The 20,005-nt window shown below is 44.6% G+C and overlaps 1 protein-coding gene across 1 annotated transcript in view; it reads left to right on the top strand.

Annotated features, from left to right (window-relative positions):
* EXT1 (exostosin glycosyltransferase 1) overlaps positions 1–20,005 on the top strand; it is a 289,209-nt gene that overhangs the window by 251,138 nt on the left and 18,066 nt on the right. The window contains 4 exon segments of the mRNA XM_056522646.1: positions 960–1,092; positions 2,592–2,710; positions 3,990–4,085; positions 14,556–14,645. Coding sequence (XP_056378621.1) covers positions 960–1,092; positions 2,592–2,710; positions 3,990–4,085; positions 14,556–14,645 — 438 coding nt within the window.

Raw genomic sequence — 20,005 nt, 5'->3', positions numbered from 1 at the left:
AGATGCATGGTGGGACGTGTCGACCACCACTTTGTGCATTGGTCGACACATCTACTTTTATGGGCAGAACCTGGGCATTGGTAGGAGAACAGGAGGGGTCTCAGCGTTCGGACCTCCCACGATCTGAAACTTATCATGTAAATAGGGGATACATTTTACTAAACTGGAATGCTCTTTTAACCTCGGAGCTCCTTAGGAGACTGTGTGTAACCCAGCAGTGATTGGCTGTTGTTCTTGCTGCCCTGCCCTCTACCGGCCTCCACACTGATGTTTTTTTTTCCCCTTCACGCTTCTTTCAGCCCACAATGAATCTTCTCTTCATCGTACTAGCTATTCTCTGCACTTGCCTGCCAGCCAGTTAAATCATACTTTACCATGACGTTGATCTGGCAGCAGGATGTTTAAAACTCCTGGGGAATCTTCACAGGCCAAAAGTAACTTGTTCAGGAGATGTACTGCAAGTCCCATAGACTTGCATCGGACTGCCGGGACATCTCTTGATCACGTTACTCATGAGCTGCAAATGTTGCCCGGGAGTTTTAAACATCCTGCCACCGGACCAACATTGTGGTAAAGTATGATTTAACTGTCCAAGCTCTGCCGTTTTACTCTTGGGTTGCTATTTTTTTATATAAATATCAACAGCCATGATACACACATACTTAGAGTAAAAAGATAAATAAATAAATGTGTGTGTATTATATATTTATGATATAAAGGATATATATCCAGTTATCCATAGTCACAACAGAGTTTCCTCTTTCCAGTTATTTTACACTTGACGGCTTGAGTAGGTAAAAAAAAAACAATGTCTGCGGCCGCCCTCATTGTAAAGATGATTGCGATCCTTAGCTTACCGCTGATTGAAGTGGACGCTCGTGTGAAAATAGCTTCAGCTACAAGTGTTCGCTACAGTTTTACGTTTTCTTTCAATCCTCCATTTTTCTTCTTCTTTCCAGATCATTCAGGACAGAATTTTCAAGCACATATCACGCAACAGTTTAATATGGAACAAGCATCCTGGAGGACTCTTTGTGCTGCCCCAGTACTCATCATATCTGGGCGATTTTCCCTACTACTACGCTAATCTAGGTAAGTGCTGCCTTCTTCAGGACCTGATGATGATGGGGTCTGTAACTAAATACATCCATCCTCCCAGCCATCAATTCAGCTAAATCGTTGATTGTACAGATCATGTCCAGATTGCTTGGAGACACCTTGGCTTGGGTTAACTGTACAGAAATAAATAAAAAATAATAATAATTATGTGTAAAGTATAAAAATATTAAAGGACATCTGCAGCAAAAGACAACTTATCACCTATCCATAGGATAAGGGATAAGTGTCTGATCGTGGGGGGTCCGAATGCTGGGATCCCCTCATTTGCCACTCTGTGACCTCAGAGAGGTGGACGGTATGCCCCCTTCCCATACAGTTCTATGGGAGAGGCGGGGAAGCACGTACGCTGCCTCCCCGCCTTTCCCATAGAGATACATGGAGGAGGCATGTCTGCCGCGACGTCACGCTGCAGCCGGCACGCCTCCTGCACGGGAGAGCCGTGGCCCTGTGCAGGAGATTGATCACGGGGGGTCCGACCGCTGGGACCTCCACAAACACTTATCCTCTATCCTGTGGATAGGGGAGAAGTTGTCTTTTGCTGCAGATGTCCTTTATTGTGCTTATGTATAAAATAATTTAATAGAATGTTTGTAAACAAGAGTTTCAAAGTACAAGAAATATAGCTCAAAGTAAAAGCTACATACAGTTTTTGCCCACAATCCACAAAAAAATTAAGTGATAGTACATAAAATGTTAAAATATAACCACCCTAGATTGTCCGAAGAACACTGCCATGAAGTGCTCAAATAATACAGTGCACAAATAATAGTGTAATGTAGTTCTTAAAGGGGTTGGGGGGGTCTGACCAATCTGATCCCCACAATCTCCGGAACAGGACCCCGGCTCTTAGAGAGGAGAGAGTGCGGCAGACTGCACACACTCCATTCATTTCTATTGGAGTGCCAGAGATGCGTCCTGTATACTTTTGTCTCTTTGGCGCTCCTATAGAAATGAATGAAGTGCTTGCGCTCCTCTCTGAGAGCCTGGGTCCCGTTCTGGAGATCGTGGGGGTCCCTGCAGTCGGAGACCACCCACCCTCCCCCTCCTGATCAGCTATTTTTCCTCTATTTTGCGGGTAGAACATAAGATAGTTTTTAAAGGATAACAATACAATATATTTAAATAATACAGACATAAAGTGCTCATATAATATTACAATACATTGTTTTACACGCAAGGAGTAAGAAGAAAAAAAACGGTCATGAGTGGGGGAACTGCTGTTGTACATCGCATATATAGTTTACCACAGAAACGATCAGGTTAATGGTTTATTTTCATCAAATCAGCATAAAGGGGACAACGCGTTTCAGCACACACTAGCTTCTTCCTCAGGTCTATCTAAAAGTACGTACTGGTTAACAGACGGCAATGCGCGTTGGGGGTAAGGTTTTGTTACGTTGAACAGAACATCCTTTTTTCGCTTGTGGTCAGTGAATGAGATGAAGACCTCTCTGAAATTTTTTTTGTTTCAGGTGTAAAATCGCCAACCAAGTTTACCGCAGTCATCCATGCTGTGACACCGCTGGTCTCCCAATCCCAGCCAATCCTGAAGCTGCTGGTCGCTGTAGCAAAGTCTCAGTACTGTCATCAGGTAGCGTAACCAAATATCCTCTCCCAAGTGTATCATTAGTAATGTCTCGTTATTTTATTTCCTAATATATTATCGACTCTCTAAAAGGATTCGTACTCCATCTTCAACCATCTAACAGTATAGATAAATGGCTTTGTAGATCGATGAATATACAAACCTGAAATGCAGTCATGTGAAGAGAGTAGATTTTAAAGAAGCACTCTAGGTATATATATATATATATATATATATATATATATATATATATATATAATTTTATTCTGCTAGGAATGTTAAATTACTATAAGAATACACAATACAGTTGGAGATCTATAGCTTTTGCTGTTGAGTGTCATGTTGTCTTGCCACCATCTTTCTTATCGGATATGGCTTCCGGAGTGTGAGAATGCTATCTCAGGCACAGCGTCTCCATCATACTTCTAAAGCTGTGCTGAACGAGGAAAAGATTTGTGTTCTTGATGTTTCCTGATACACGACAGGACAGGTACTCAAGAGGGAGAAACACTCTTTATAACTGCTCTCCACTCTGGCCAAAACTTAAATGGGTTATCCCATGTTAAAAAAATTAATGGTGGGAAAATAGAAAAAAGAACAATACTTATCTAGCCCCAGTCCCCTGCAGCTCCCATTTACCTCCATCCAGTCCACCAATCTTTAGTTGTCTTCCTGCTTCTGGGACAAGCACTTATTGCAGGACCTGCCCTCTTCAGCCAATCACTGACCGAGACAGGACACCACTGTTACCAACTATTGGCTGAGCTAGTCGCTCATCCACAAAATGCTTATCTTAGAAGTAGGAAGAAGATTGGGGGACAGGAAAGAAGCAACAGGTGCTGAGGGGTGATCATGGCTAGGTAAGTATAGGTTATTTTTTTTATTACCCCATTCCAGTACTGTATTATTTTTTAAAACCCCTTAAAGGGTCATGAACAGGGGACATCCTTCAGTTAATGCTCTAATAGAAAACATGAAGATGGATTTTCTTAACTGATTAACCCTTGTTGAGAGACAAGAGTAGAGAAAAAACTGTTCTCTTCTAAACTATCGAACCTTTTCACAGGTAATGCATGTGTGTCTGATCCCTGCCCTTATGTTTTTGTATTGCCCATAGATTTTTTAGTACATTTTTGCTTGCTTTTCCTTTCCACCAGCCTGTAAGTAAAATAATTCTGTTTTTCTTTCTTGACATTTTTCCAGAGATGCTTTAATTTGGGAAATATTCCGTAGAGAGGAGCTGACTGCTGGAATATTTATGTATCTGTTTATTATATTTTTCCAGATCATAGTCTTGTGGAATTGTGACAAGCCGCTCCCTGCCAAACACCGCTGGCCTGCCACTGCCGTGCCTGTCATAGTTATTGAAGGGGAGAGCAAGGTGAGACGATTCTGCTGCCTTTCATCCACTCAACCCAAGCCCAGGGCTTTATTCAAATCGAGAGGACTTAGATTCGTCTTTACTATAAACTAGTGAAAGGGTTTTTACATACTGGGATTCTACTGGAATTAAAATTAAAGGGGCACTCCAGTACATAACAACTTACAGGATAGGGGAGAAGTGTCTGATCACAGAGAGTCTGACTGCTGGGACCCCCTACAACCTCCTGCCCAAGCCCCGGCTCAGAACGACCACAGCTCAGTACACGGAGTGGTGATCGAGACACCCTCACCATGCATCTCTGTGGAAGAGCCAGAGATACACGATCACTATATCTCCAGCTCTCTCATAGAGATGCATGCCGGGGACCGTGCTGAGATCGTGGGGCTCCCAGCAGTCGGACCCCCTGCAATCAGACACTTAGCAACTTATCCAGGATAGGGGATAAGTACAAGAGTTCCCCTTTAACTTGGTATTGAAACATGAACTCAGATCATCTTATGCATTACAATAGAGAACAGTATTTATTGGGATCAGATGCCTCCAGTAATGGGAACCCCCATTGTTTAAGGTCATTGGATATCATATTGGGGAGTGCCTTTGGTTCAGCACCCATAACCTGGTGGAGAAAAGGATAAGGTATATGCTGCATTTCAGCTACTTGGTTCATTTGTTCTTGAGGAGATAAGCTGCCACCTGAGGTGTCTGGCAGTGGCTTACCTCCTTTCTTTTTTTAAAAGAACACATGCACTCTCAGCCAAATGGAGCATGCCAAGCTGTGTAGGGGGGATCAAGAGATGGTCAGATGAAGGTATCTGTCCAGCTGTTATTTATTCATGTAAAGTATCTACTATAAATACGAATGGTTATGGGTTGATGAGGGTTGAAGAAGTGATAATGTTCTGTCCAACAACCATCATTTATAGCTTATAAGGGAATGTGTCATCAGAAAATGACCTGTTATTTAAAAGAAGTGTTAATGTTAAACATATGTATTTTTTCCATTTTCTATCTATATTTTAAAATAATAATAATAAAAAAAATAGTAATTATAATAATAATAAAAATCTAAGACGTCCTGTTCTGTCCATGATGACAAGGAGGAATCTGCTGGAAAGTGATCTGTACAAGGTGACATCAGTAGATAGAAAACACAATAGCAGCTCAGCTTCCCCTCCCTGTACATGGCCCCATACAAAGAATAGGGTCTGGAGATGTCAGTTTTGTCTGTGCAGCCGTAAAACAGCATTTGCCAAACAGTGGTTCTCCAGCTGTTGAAAAACTAAAGCTCCCAGCATGCCAAGACAGCAGAAGTTGTAGTTCTGCAATAGCTGGAGACACACTGTTTGGAGAACATGTCTCTAAATGCTCTTTAACCCCTTAAGGACCAGGCCATTTTATACCTTAAGGACCGGAGCATTTTTTGCAATTCTGACCACTGTCACTTTAAACATTTATAACTCTGGAATGCTTTTAGTTATCATTCTGATTCCGAGATTGTTTTTTCGTGACATATTCTACTTTAACTTAGTGGTAAAATTTTATGGTAACTTGCATCCTTTCTTGGTGAAAAATCCCAAAATTTGATGAAAAAAATGAAAATTTTGAATTTTTCTAACTTTGAAGCTCTCTGCTTGTAAGGAAAATGGATATTCAAAATAAAACATTTTTGGGTTCACATATACAATATGTCTACTTTATGTTTGCATCATAAAATTTATGAGTTTTTACTTTTGGAAGACACCAGAGGGCTTCAAAGTTCAGCAGCAATTTGGAAATTTTTCACAAAATTTTCAAACTCGCTATTTTTCATGGACCAGTTCAGGTTTGAAGTGGATTTGAAGGGTCTTCATATTATAAATACCCCATAAATGACCCCATTATAAAAACTACACCTCCCAAAGTATTCAAAATGACATTCAATAAGTGTATTAACCCTTTAGGTGTTTCACAGGAATAGCAGAAAAGTGAAGGAGAAAATTCACAATCTTCATTTTTTACACTCGCATGTTCTTGTAGACCCAATTTTTGAATTTTTGCAAGGGGTAAAAAGGAGAACATTTTTACTTGTATTTGAAACCCAATTTCTCTCGAGTAAGCACATACCTCATATGTCTATGTTAATTGTTCGGCGGGCGCAGTAGAGGGCTCAGAAGGGAAGGAGCGTCAAATGGTTTTTGGGGGGCATTCCGCATTTAGGAAGCCCCTATGGTGCCAGGACAGCAAAAAAATACACATGGCATACCATTTTGGAAACTAGACCCCTCAGGGAACGTAACAAGGGGTAAAGTGAACCTTAATACCCCACAGGTGATTCACAACTTTTGCATATGTAAAAAAAAAAAAATGTTTTACCTAAAATGCTTGGTTTCCCAAAAATGTTACATTTTTAAAAAGGATAATAGCAGAAAATACCCCCCAAAATTTGAAGCCCAATTTCTCCCGATTCAGAAAACACCCCATATGGGGGTGAGAAGTGCTCTGCTGGCGCACTACAGGTCTCAGAAGAGAAGGAGTCACATTTGGCTTTTTGAAAGCAAATTTTGCTCTGGGGCATGCCGCGTTTAGGAAGCCCCTATGGTGCCAGAACCGCAAAAAAAAAACACATGGCATACCATTTTGGAAACCAGACCCCTCGGGGAACGTAAAAAGGGGTAAAGTGAACCTTAATACCCTACAGGTGTTTCACGACTTTTGCATATGTTAAAAAAAAAAAAAAAATTTTTTACCTAAAATGCTTGGTTTCCCAAAATTTTTACATTTTTAAAAAGGGTAATAGCAGAAAATACCCCCCAAAATTTGAAGCCCAATTTCTCCTGATTCAGAAAACACCCCATATGGGGGTGAGAAGTGCTCTGCTGGCGCACTACAGGTCTCAGAAGAGAAGGAGTCACATTTGGCTTTTTGAAAGCAAATTTTGCTCTGGGGGCATGCCGCATTTAGGAAGCCCCTATGGTGCCAGGACAGCAAAAAAAAAAACACATGGCATACCATTTTGGAAACTAGACCCCTCGGGGAACGTAACAAGGGGTAATGTGAACCTTAATACCCCACAGGTGATTCACAACTTTTGCATATGTAAAAAAAAATAAAAAATTTTTTTACCTAAAATGTTGGTTTCCCAAAAATTTTTGATTTTTAAAAAGGGTAATAGCAGAAAATACCCCCCATAATTTGTAACACAATTTCTCCCGAGTACGGCGATACCCCATATGTGACCCTAAACTGTTGCCTTGAAATACGACAGGGCTCCAAAGTGAGAGCGCCATGCGCATTTGAGGCCTGAATTAGGGATTGCATAGGGGTGGACATAGGGGTATTCTACGCCAGTGATTCCCAAATAGGGTGCCTCCAGCTGTTGTAAAAGTCCCAGCATGCCTGGACAGTCAGTGGCTATCTGGTAATACTGGGAGTAGTTGTTTTGCAACAGCTGGAGGCTCCGTTTTGGAAACAGTGGCGTACCAGACGTTTTTCATTTTTATTGGGGAGGGGAGGGGGGCTGTGTAGGGGTATGTGTATATGTAGTGTTTTTTACTTTTTATTTTATTTTGTGTTAGTGTAGCGTAGTGTTTTTAGGGTACAGTCGCACAGGCGGGGGGGGTTCACAGTAGTTTCTCGCTGGCAGTTTGAGCAGCGGCAGAAAATTTGCCTCAGCTCAAACTTGCAGTCGGATACTTACTGTAATCCTCCGCCCATGTGAGTGTACCCTGTACATAACATTGGGGGGGGGGGACATCCAGCTGTTGCAAAACTACAACTCCCAGCATGTACGGTCTATCAGTGCATGCTGGGAGTTGTAGTTTTGCAACAGCTGGAGGCTCCGTTTTGGAAACGGTGGCGTACCAGACGTTTTTCATTTTTATTGTAGGGGTATGTGTATATGTAGTGTTTTTTTACTTTTTATTTTATTGTGTGTTAGTGTAGTGTAGTGTTTTTAGGGTACAGTCGCACGGGCGGGGGGTTCACAGTAGTTTCTCGCTGGCAGTTTGAGCTGCGACAGAAAATTTGCTGCAGCTCAAACTTGCAGCCGGATACTTACTGTAATCCTCCGCCCATGTGAGTGTACCCTGTACATTCACATTGGGGGGGGGGACATCCAGCTGTTGCAAAACTACAACTCCCAGCATGTACGGTCTATCAGTGCATGCTGGGAGTTGTAGTTTTGCAACAGCTGGAGACACACAGGTTGTGAAACACCGAGTTTGACAACAAACTCAGTGTTTTGCAACCAGTGTGCCTTCAGCTGTTGCAAAAGCTACAACCCCCAGCATGTACGGACAGCGGAAGGGCATGCTGGGTGTTGTAGTTATGCAACAGCCGGAGGCATACTACTTTGGCTGGGGATGCTGGGGATTGTAGTTATGCAACAGCTGTAGACACACTGGTTTGCTACTTAACTCAGTGTGCCTTCAGCTGTTGCAAAACTACAACTCTCAGCAGTCACCGACAGCCAACGGGCATGCTGGGAGTTGTAGTTATGCAACCAGCAGATGCACCACTACAACTCCCAGCATGCCCTTAAGCTGTTTGTGCAAGCTGGGAGTTGTAGTTACACAACAGCTGAAGGTACACTTTTTCATAGAAAGAATGTGCCTCCAGCTGTTGCAAAACCATAAGTCCCAGCATGCCCATAAGTGCATGCTGGGAGTTGTGGTGGTCTGCCTCCTCCTGTTGCATAACTACAGCTCCCAGCATGCCCTTTTTGCATGCTGGGAGCTGTTGCTAAGCAACAGCAGGAGGCTGTCACTCACCTCCTGCTGCTGCTTGATCGCCGCACAGGTCAGTCCCGCCGCCGTCGTCGCTCCTGGGGCCCCGATCCCAACATTAACGCCGGGGATCGGGGTCCCCAGCACCAGGGGTGCATGTCCCGCACCCGCTCACGTCCTCCGGAAGAGGGGCGGAGCGGGTGCGGGAGTGACACCCGCAGCAGGCGCCCTGATTCGTCGGCCGGTAATCCGGCCGACGAATCAGGGCGATCGTGAGGTGGCACCAGTGCCACCTCACCCCTGCAGGCTCTGGCTGTTCGGGGCCGTCTCTGACGGCCCCGATCAGCCAGTAATTCCGGGTCACCGGGTCACTGGAGACCCGATTGACCCGGAATCGCCGCAGATCGCTGGACTGAATTGTCCAGCGATCTGCGGCCATCGCCGACATGGGGGGGCACAATGACCCCCCTGGGCGATATGCCGCGATGCCTGCTGAACGATTTCAGCAGGCATCGGGCACCGGCTCCCCTCCGGCTAGCGGCAAGGGGCCGGGAAAGGACAGGACGTACTCCTACGTCCTCGGTCCTTAAGGACTCGGAAATGGGGGCGTAGGAGTACGTCCATTGTCCTTAAGGGGTTAAACAGCTCAGACAAGAGGGCAGCCCCCATAAGGTACAAGAAAAATGAAAAATAAAGAAAATAAAAAAATCAGGAAAATAGTAACAGATTAGAAAATAAGAACATGTTTTCATGTCTGGCCTAATTAGTAAATAAATAAATAATTATGTAAATAAACAAATAAATAAATACATTTAGGGGTAGGGCGGCACATTCTGAGACTTTTGCATTGAACACAAAGAGAACTTTCTTCCCCCTTGGGAGGGTGCACTGTTTTTATTTTTCTCCATATATTGCATATATTTGATGGAGCAGTAGTCGGAAGCCCCCGTTATGCTTTCCGATCAAAAGTTAACGTATTTTTTCGGTAAGAAACTGTGACCGGAATGAAGAACAGAACACAATCCCTGTTAAATTGGCAGCTAATGGTTTCTGCCTGCGCCGGTGGTCATGTAAACTGCATCAGGAGGGTTTCTGGTACGCTGAGCCCACTTGGATATTTCTCTTTAAGCTATGCAAGCCACGATGATCCTTTTTAAAATTCTTAAACACAGCGCTTCTTCACCTTGCGTAAGTACTGACCTTGATGCTGTTTTTTTTTTCCCCCCACAAACAAGTCTCCTGTGTGCACCGAGGCATGGGGTAGTGTTGTGCGTCTTACTTCTATCGAAGCCTCTGCTCTGTGCCAAGCATCAGCAAACACACACGGGCGGTTTTCAGTAGAAAAGAAAAAAATTCGACAGATGATGGTCAGGGACGTCAACCCCTTCCTATTAATATTCACATTTTAGGACTTTGTTGCGCTCAAGAGATTCAGTTCTCCTTTTCTTTGTTGTTTTGTCTCGGGTTGAGAGTTCAGATCCAACACGGCCTTTTCTTCATTAAACCATTCCGTACGACGACTACGTGGCTCTCAAGAAAAAAAATATTTGTATAATTATTCCACGCTGCTTTTTGTATTAATGTTCCTGTAATAAGGTATAGCGAAACAATTAGATGTTTTTTTTTTTTTTTTCCAGAAATGGGAATTTCGACAAATTTTAAAAATAGGAATTTTTTGGACAGGACATACTAAAAAAAAGTGGCGCCACAATCCAAAAGAACTCAGTGGTATATAGAATGAAATCTAACTTACCCAGTGTATGTGGAGGGCCCTGGAAATCCTTTCCGTGACCCGCCACTAATACCTAAGAGCCACGAGCGCCTTTAAAATGTATATAGAAGTATCCACATCTGCGGAGGGCATTAAGATATCTCCAGGTCACATCAAAATGGTCCGGAAGTGCATAAATAAAATAAAAGGAAAACATACCAACACTCAAAGGGGTTGGTTATGGCATATATAAGGGCCAAAGAGATGTTAAGGGATTTCTGGGCCCTCAACATACATCGGGTAAGTTAGATTTTGTTTTATATACCATTGAGTTCTTTTGGGTTGTTGTGCCACCTATTTTTAAATTTTTTTTTGTATATTTTGTGTTTTGAAATCAGTCATGTTCTGTCCAAAAAAATCCTACGGACCTGATAAGTTACTTTCATTGGTCTTTTACACCTCCTTGCCAGAAAAACAAAAAACCTGAAAACGTATAAATTAATTCCCCATACGTCTAGCGCATATTTCAATTTTTTTCTGTCAAAGTGATGGTCACCTCAGCGGAACCTCATGGACTCTATTTTAAGGAAAAGGCCTTTACTTTTATAAAGGCCGAACAATCCTTTCATTAAAACATTCCTTGTGACTACTATGTGCGCTCGAGAAAAATATATTTATCTATATTTCTATAATTATATCACACTGCTTTTTGCATTAGTATTCCAGCAATAAACAATTAGATTTTTACCCCAAATTGGGAATTCTGAGAAATTTTAAAAATAGGAGATTTTTTTTTTTTTGACAAGACATGACTGGTTCCAATCATCCAGGACCTGATAAGTCGCTTCCATTTGTCTTTGGCACCTGCTTAAATACTCAGAGAAACCAGACAACGTACAAATACATTCCCCTTATGTCTAGTGTGCAGTGCATTTTTTTCTGTCAAGATGATGGAACCTGAAGGCCCTTAGTTTTATAAAGGCTATATAGGCCATTTTAAAAACAATATGCAACATGTGATAACCTTCATTAGGATAATATCTGGTGCACCTCATATAGTCGTCATATTGTCCTCACCATCTCCAGTCCAGACATGTCTCGAAATCCATTTTAGCAGAGCGCCTCACTTCTGATTATAGGGCTCAGGAGGAGTGATGGACTGTCTGTCACCCTGTCAGATAGCGGGGTCATTTCTGAGACTTTAATAAATACATCCTGCAACTTTGGCAGACGGCTCTCAGAGGTTTAACGGAGGGGTTCAGCCGCCGGTGGCCTACGAATGATTTAATCCTATAATAGTTACTAGAGAAGAGACTGTATCTGGTCCGGTACGTGAGGGGGTGCACAGGAAGCACCTCGGTAGTATTGATGTCCTTTAGTTATATGATCATGTATTGTCATTTTTTTTTTTTAGGTTTTTAGACTGTTTTTAGAACTTTTTTTAATTCAAAATTTAATTTTTAGGTTCTGAATTCATGATTGATGATCTTTAATTTAGTGATTTTAATTCTGACGGTTCATAATATTACCTTTTTAAAGTATTTTTCCATAATGACAACTTATCGCCTATGTGAGAGCACCACCATTTATCATAGGAACAAGAGGGTCAGAAGTTCCCCCTGTTTGAATGGGGTAGTGTGGAGTAGGTGCACAACAGATTTGTTCAGACCCTATCTGGGAGCTGAAGATAGCCGAACTCTTGGCCATCTTCAGCTCCATTCACAAGAGAGGACAAGGGACCCCTGTTGTGATCAGTGGCCTTCCCACCAGTTGGATTTTCACCAATCAGACTCATCGCCTTTACACAGTGAGGTTATTTTCATAGGGACCCCCTTTAAAACCTCCTTGTCATTTCAAAGAAATTTTGAAATGTCAAAAGTTTTTATTATTAGGCTCCGAGTGTTCAGACCCTGACTGATCTGTCGCTATTGCCGGTAGAACACGATTCATTCCCCAGCTGATCAAGTTCTGCAAAGCTGCACTGGCTGGGCTCCAAAGACTTAAAATGTTGCCCCTCTGGTGCTGCTGGGCAGAGATTGTAACCAGCTATGTAGTGGGGCATGCTTCTCCTGGCGATATTTAGAGATTGGGCCAGCTGAGCTAGGGCTGGGCGGTATACCGTTTCATACCGAATAGCGAAATTTTTGTGCTGCACACTTTTTCAACATACCGCAATACCGGTTTGGCCCCTCCCCCTCGGGAATGAATTATCAGCCCAGCGCTGTCCCCACATCTGGGAACTACTCACATGTCACCCGCCAGCGCTATTCTGCTCCCTGCCTCCCCCCCAAATCATGTGACTCGCCAGCGCTGTTCTTCTCCCCCCAATAAATTATCAGCCTAGCGGGGTACTACTCACATATGTCACCCGCAAGCACTGCCCTCCTCCTCTTTGTTGCGGGCCACCGGCGCTGGAACTCTATACTGTACTCCAGTGGACTCAAACCTGCGGACCTCCAGCTGTTGCAAAACTACAACTCCCAGCCTGCCCGGACAGCCAACGGCTGTCCGGGCATGCTGGGAGTTGTAGTTTGGCAACAGCTGGAGGTCCGCAGGTTTGAGACCACTGCTGTACGCTGTATCCCTATGCCCGGGCTGCAAAAGATTAACAAAATAAACTTTAACTCACCTACGTCGGCCTTACGCTGGGGACGGGAAAGTCAGACAGCCGTCAGCCTATCACCGGCCAGAGCAATGTCCCGCCCCGGTCGGTGATAGGCTGAGCCCACTATCATGTAAGGAGGTCTGGCCGGCTTCTTACATGACAGTGGGCTCAGCCTATCACTGGGCGGGGTGAGACATCGCTCCGGCCGATGATAGGCTGACGGCTCTCAGACGTTCCCGTCCCCAGCGTGAGGCCGACGTAGGTAAGTTAAAGTTTAATTTGTTCATCTTTTGCAGCCCGGGCATAGGGATACAGCGTACAGCAGTGGTCTCAAACCTGCGGACCTCCAGCTGTTGCAAAACTACAACTCCCAGCATGCCTGGCCGTTGGCTGTCCGGGCATGCTGGGAGTTGTAGTTTTGCAACATCTGGAAGTCTGCAGGTTGGAGGCCACTGGCGTACAGTATAGAGTTCCAGCGCCGGTGGCCCGCAACAAAGAGGAGGAGGGCAATGCTTGCGGGTGACATGTGAGTAGTACCCTGCTGGGCTGATAATTTATTGGGGGGGGAGAAGAACAGCGCTGGCGGGTAACATGATTTGGGGGGGGGGGGGGGGGGAGCAGAACAGCGCTTGCGGGTCACATGATTTGGGGGGTGAAATAAATACTGTTATATACTGTGGAACCGCCATAAGTAAAAAAAAAAAATACCGTGATACACATATTTGGTCATACCGCACCCAGCTCTAGGCTGAGCATTAACAAGTTTGCCTTTAAAAAGGACTACTGATCCCTTCTCCCATTTAGAACTGATCACAGTTTGAGCACTTACACCTAATATTCTACCCCAATTTTCCTCAAATTGGGGCTAAACAGTAAACTAAGTATTTTAAAAATGTACACTTTGGGGGAGATTTATCACAACTCTTCCTCTGCGTAGGTTAACCAGTTGCCCATAGGAACCAATCAGATCGCTTCTTTCATTTTTGAAAAATCCTCTGAAAAATAAAGGAACACTCTGATTGGTTGCTATGGGCAACTGGCCATCTTTTCCTCGGCACAGGTTTTGATAAGTCTCCCCCTTTGCCTACACTGTTAGATGATGCTCGGTGCCATTACCATCTCTACTCTACAATCTTCTCTGTGGGAGCCCTGCTCTGCGGGGGGCCAGTAGTTGGGCGTCCTGTGCGTCTCCTATACTTTGGATGTGAAGTGCGTGGTGTTCGTCCGGCGCCTCCAATCTACTCTCCACAGAGATCTGTGACCTCCCGATGATCAGTGTTCCCTGCCGGTACGCCGTCTGCCTCGAAATTCAACAGAGCAATGGAGATGATGGTTGCTGCACACAAATGCAAGCATAGACTATTTTCTTTTTGGGATTTTTTTTGTACTAAATCCTTTGTTATTTCTGTTCTGCTTCTTAATGAATCCCTTCCTCTTTGTCTTTGCAGGTCATGAGCAGTCGTTTCCTTCCTTACGATAACATAGCGACTGATGCCGTACTCAGCCTCGATGAGGATACGGTGCTTTCCACGACGGAGGTAAATATCACTGTATACAAATAACCACTATCTCCTCTTCTGAAGCTCTGGGACGTTTCTATTTTCTGTGTGTTAAGTTTTCTGAAATCCTGAGGTCGTTGGCACGTGCTCCACGAGATTTATGTTATATAGGAGCTAATAATTAGAGATGAGCGAACTTACGGTAAATTCGATTCATCACGAACTTCTCGGCTCGGCAGTTGATGTCTTATCCTGCGTAAATTAGTTCAGCTTTCCGGTGCTCCCGTGGGCTGGAAAAGGTGGATACAGTCCTAGGAAAGAGTCTCCTAGGACTGTATCCACCTTTTCCAGCCCACGGGAGCACCGGAAAGCTGAACTAATTTATGCAGGAAAAGTCATCAACTGCCGAGCCGAGAAGTTCGTGACAAATCGAATTTACTGTAAATTCGCTCATCTCTACTAATAATAAAAGGATTCCCTGGTCTGGGTACAATTGTAACAGATTCTCTGCTGTTATAGGTCTGTTTTAGTTTACGGTATCTGGAGGTAGACAAGAATGTATTGATCCACAGAACACAATCTTAGAGGACTTAGAACACGTTTGTCCCCATGTATTAAAGGGGTATTCCAGCTTTATATATCTTATCCCCTATCCAAAGCATAGGGGATAAGATGTATGATCGCAGGGGTCCCACCAATCTCGGTGCAGCCCCTGGCATTCTGTTCTGGGTGCTGCCTCCGGGACGGGGATGTGACGTCACAAACACCTCCCCCCCCCAGTGGCATCACGCCCCCTCCCATAGACATGAATGGAGGGGGTGTGACGTGACCTCACTAGGGGGCGTGGTCGTGATGTCACATCCCCATCTTGGAGGCAGCACCCGGCACAGAATGCCAGGTACTGCACCGAGATCGCTGGACCCCTGCTATCATACATCTTATCCCCTATCCTTTGGCTAAAGCCGGAATACCCCTTTAATAACCTGAGCTCTGATAGGCCAGTTTTTCCTGATGTAAGAAGTCCTAATCACAAGAAAGAGTGAGTCCGGCACTGCTGCTAATACTGGTTCACACTCGCTCAAAGGTACCGGTTCCACCTCGTGGCGTATGATACGGGGGTGCAATCCTCACTAGGCCTCAGACTACAGCGGGTAGAAACAGCTGTGAGGCCGCTCCTCTGTTTCTACCCGCTGTACTCGGTATGCTGTTTTTGGGACTAAGCGTTGTCAAACAAGCTAAGACGGGTGAGTGTATCCTTTTTTGTACTTTCTTTCTACGTATTTTCCTGATGTAAGCTTTTGGTTTTTATTATACAATGATTCTTACGCACATACAATCTTAAACCCACTTTAAAAGTATTTCTCAAGATGACAGCCCCTATACAGATGTCCTTTTAGAGCATATGGACATTATGGGGGGGGGGGACATCTCTATGTTCTGGTATGGAGAGCTGCTCTATAGGAGTCCTTACTGGTATCTGTGGGCAGCAGGGTGGCTTAGTGGGCACTATTGCCTTGCAGAACTGTCGTCAAGCTAAAAGGGAAATATATAGGCATGCTACTTATGGAGGGGAGATGCCGTATACAGGGGGAACGCAGCGCCGCCCAGCTCATCAATATTCCTCCCCTAACTCTTCTCCCCACTCTGTAATGGAGAGAGGGGAGGAATATTGATGAGCGGCGCTGCGACCAGAGTGCCAGTTAGTCCGGCCTGTGCCAGTTAGCACCTCATTTGCATATTCCGAAAATAGAAGTTTACGGCCGAACGGCGCGGCGGACCTGGACATGGTAAGGATCAAACTGATCAGCATCCCCTGCGCTACCAGCCAGTACTGCTGGTTAGTGCGGGGGGAGAAAGCTGACAGTTTTCCTTTAAAGGGGTACTCCACTGGCCAGCATTCGGAACTAAATGTTCCGGGTGATGTTTTGGCACTGCAGGGGTTGGCCACGCCCCTCGTGACATCACGACCACACCTCCTCAATTCAAGTCAATGGGAGGGGCATCACGCCCCTTCCCATAGACGTGCATTGAGGGGGCGTGTCCGTGATGTCACGAGGGGCATTACGAACCCCCGCAGCGCCGAAACAGGGTTCAGAACATTTAGTTCCGAACGCTGGCCAGTGGAGTACCCCTTTAACACATGACTAGGGATAGCAGCCCCCTAGTGGTGCATTAAAGGATCTTCAATGGGTCAGACATTAAATTACAGGGTCGCTTCCTATGGGTAGCACTGTAAATATGGCCTTTTGAAGACTAAGATGAGCAAGAACTTTTTTTTTTTGATAATAGATTGTATTTTCTCTGTGAGTATCGATGTTTTATTATTAGAACCTACATGAATAAATGAGGTTTATAAGTGTAAGTTCTGAGTCCCGTCTGTATAATGGGATTCGGCGGCGCGCTATGCCGTCAGGCACGTTTGGTCCTCTCAGAAACCATTCTCCGACATAATTAAGAGTCACATTGACAGAACAGAGCTGATTTTCTGGTTGTTTATTTTCTGAGATGGCAATATAAGGTGGTGAAGGACAACATCATGACACCAAGGCGAGCGAGAAAAACACTTTCAAAATGATTTGACAAAAAGGAGAACATTGTATGAATGTCATTTACAAGGAACTTTTTTTTTTTTATTTAACATAGGAAGCAGAACTTTTTTTTTCTTAGTATTTATAGGAAAGATTTTGACTACAATTTTTGTGTGATCAGCAGTGACTGTATATAGATTTTGTAGTTTTGTTGGCATTAAATTTTTTCTATAATATAGTAAAAGCCAGAGATGAGGTCATTTTACACGGCATATGGAAAACACATTCCCAATAATTGTCCCATGTGAAATCACTCCTGGTCTTGGACAGATTAAAGGGGTATTTCATGATTTTTTTTTTTATATGACTATGCTACAGGGGCTGTAAAGTTAGTGTAGTTCATAATATAGTGTCTGTCCCTGTGTGTGATGGTTTTCTCACAATTCTGTGATTTTCACCCCAATATTTATTTTTACCAGCATACAAAATGACTGTTGTCTCAGATTTTTCCCAGGTTGCAATGTGGCCGAGACCTGACTCACTAGTCAGCTGATGACAGGGAGCCTGTCTGCTTCAATGGGTGGAGCGATCGCTTGGTGGGAGAGAGATCAATCTGCAACTAATGCAACAGCTGTAGGCACCCTGATTGAAAACCACAGGTCTTTGAATGGATGCAGCTCATTTATACTTCAGTGGGTGGGGTGGCTGATGTGTGGGAGGGAGGAAGATGGAATTGTGGGATTTGTAGTCAAAAAAAGAAAAGTCAAACAGGAAATACCAGTTCACACAAAGCTAGCCACAGTGTTATGGTAATCTCACAACATAGCCATTTAGCCCCAAGACAAGTGCAGATCCTTCCTAAGCATGTCCATTACTGTCTGCCAGGTACGTACTAAAATCACCTTATGGTGGAGAACCCCTTTAATAAATCTGGGCCTAAGCGGCTTGAAATATATATATATTGGGGAAGATTTATCAAAACCTGTCCAGAGGAAAAGTTAAGTTGCCCATAGCAACCAATCAGATATCATCTTTCACTTTTCAAAGGCCTTTTCAAAAATGAAAGAAGCGATCTGATTGGTTGCTATGGGCATCTCAGCAACTTTAACTCTGGACAGGATTTGATCTCCCCCTATTGTGTTTTGGATTGGCAGATGAGATTTTCTGATTGGATAGCGTTGATTTGGTGGTAGATGTAGGCTAGAGAGAATGAACTCTTATTTTTTTTTAATGGAATACATAGAGGTTATGGCTTCCCTTCCCGATATGATAAATTCTGTAATTTCTACTATCCGCATCGACGAAGCCTCATGTGACTTTCCCTCTCCCGTTCCTGTTAGCACATGACCAAGCACATGACCTCAAGGTGGTGGCACTGTGACAGCACCATTTTGTTTTGTTTTTTAAACTGGGCCTCTTCTTGATCTTGGCTCTCTCATCGAGTAGGCATGCAAGGAGTGAGCAGCAAATCGGGTACAAAGGAAAGCAGGACTTAAAGGGGTACTCCGCCCCTAGACATCTAATCCGCTGGGGACCCCCGTGATTGCGGCTGCGGAACCCCCAATTCACTTGGTGCAGGAGACTGGCCATGTGGGTCCGAAGGGTCGTGACTTCATGTCCACACCCCACGCAATGTCACTGCCACGCCCCCTCAATGCAAGTCAATGGGAGAGGGCCACACCCCCTACCATAGACTTGCATTGAGGGGGTGTGGCTGTGACGTCATGAGTCTCCAGCACTGCGCTCCATACTCTAAACGAATGCCGGGTGCAGCAGGGAGATTGCAGGGCCCCAGTGGTGGGACCCCCGCAATCAGACATCTAGGGGCAGAGTACCCCTTTAAAGTGGTGGACCAGATGTGCTACAATATTGGCATTCAGTAAGTTAACTTATAGTTCCTTTAAAAAAAAGTGAATTTTTTTCCCCTCAATGTTTTATAGAGCTTGTCAGTAGGGATCACCTTCTTAATTCCAACGTGACCTCCATAGAGAACAAAGAAAACCATGATATTGTCCTGCAGCCCCCTATATGTAAGACCCCAGCACTGGAAGGCAATAAATCTTATTGCTGAGCCACAAGCTACCGATTTTAAAGGAGATCTCTGGCAAAAATGAACTTATCTCCTATCCAGAGAATAGGGGATAAGTAACTGATCGTGGGGGGTCCGACCACTAGGGCCCCCCGCGATCACCAGGACATGACCCGATGCTCAGTGAGCAGCGCATGCTACAGCCGGCACGCGCTCTATTCATTCCTATGGGAACGCCGATAAGACCCGAGTACAGCTCTGAGGCATCGTAGGCGCTCCCATAGAAATGAATGGAGGACATGCCGTCTACCGGTAGATGACACAAGCTCCTCACTGAGAGCACCGGGGTCCCGTCTTGGTGATCGTGGGGGGGCTCCAGCGGATAGAAGCTCCCACGGCCACCTACTTATCCCCTATTCTGTTGATAAGTTAAAGGGGTTTTCTGAGCAAAATCATTTTATCCCCTATCGAAAGGATAGGGGATAAGTTGTCTGATCGCGGGGGGCCCGCCGCTGGGAACCCCCTCGATCTCCCTGCAGCATTCTATGCGTAGCTGCGTCTGAAGTTTCGGAAACCGCCGGGCTTCCAAGACGTAAATGAATGGAGGGTGCTTGACGTCACGTCCCCGTCCCAGAAGCCCGGCGGTTTCCGAAACAGGCTGCTGCAGCGAGATCGCGGGGGGTCCCAGCGGCGGGCCCCCCACGATCAGACATCTTATCCCCTATCCTTTCGATAGGGGATAAGATGTTTTTGCCCGGAACACCCCTTTAATTTTAGCCGGAGTAATCCTTTAAGAAGAAAAAACTATTTTTAGGGTGGTCCATCAGAATACCCTTGTAAAC

This window comes from Hyla sarda, chromosome 5 (assembly GCF_029499605.1).
Source record: "Hyla sarda isolate aHylSar1 chromosome 5, aHylSar1.hap1, whole genome shotgun sequence".
Lineage (NCBI taxonomy): Eukaryota > Metazoa > Chordata > Amphibia > Anura > Hylidae > Hyla > Hyla sarda.
This window is presented reverse-complemented; position numbering and strand designations above follow the sequence as displayed.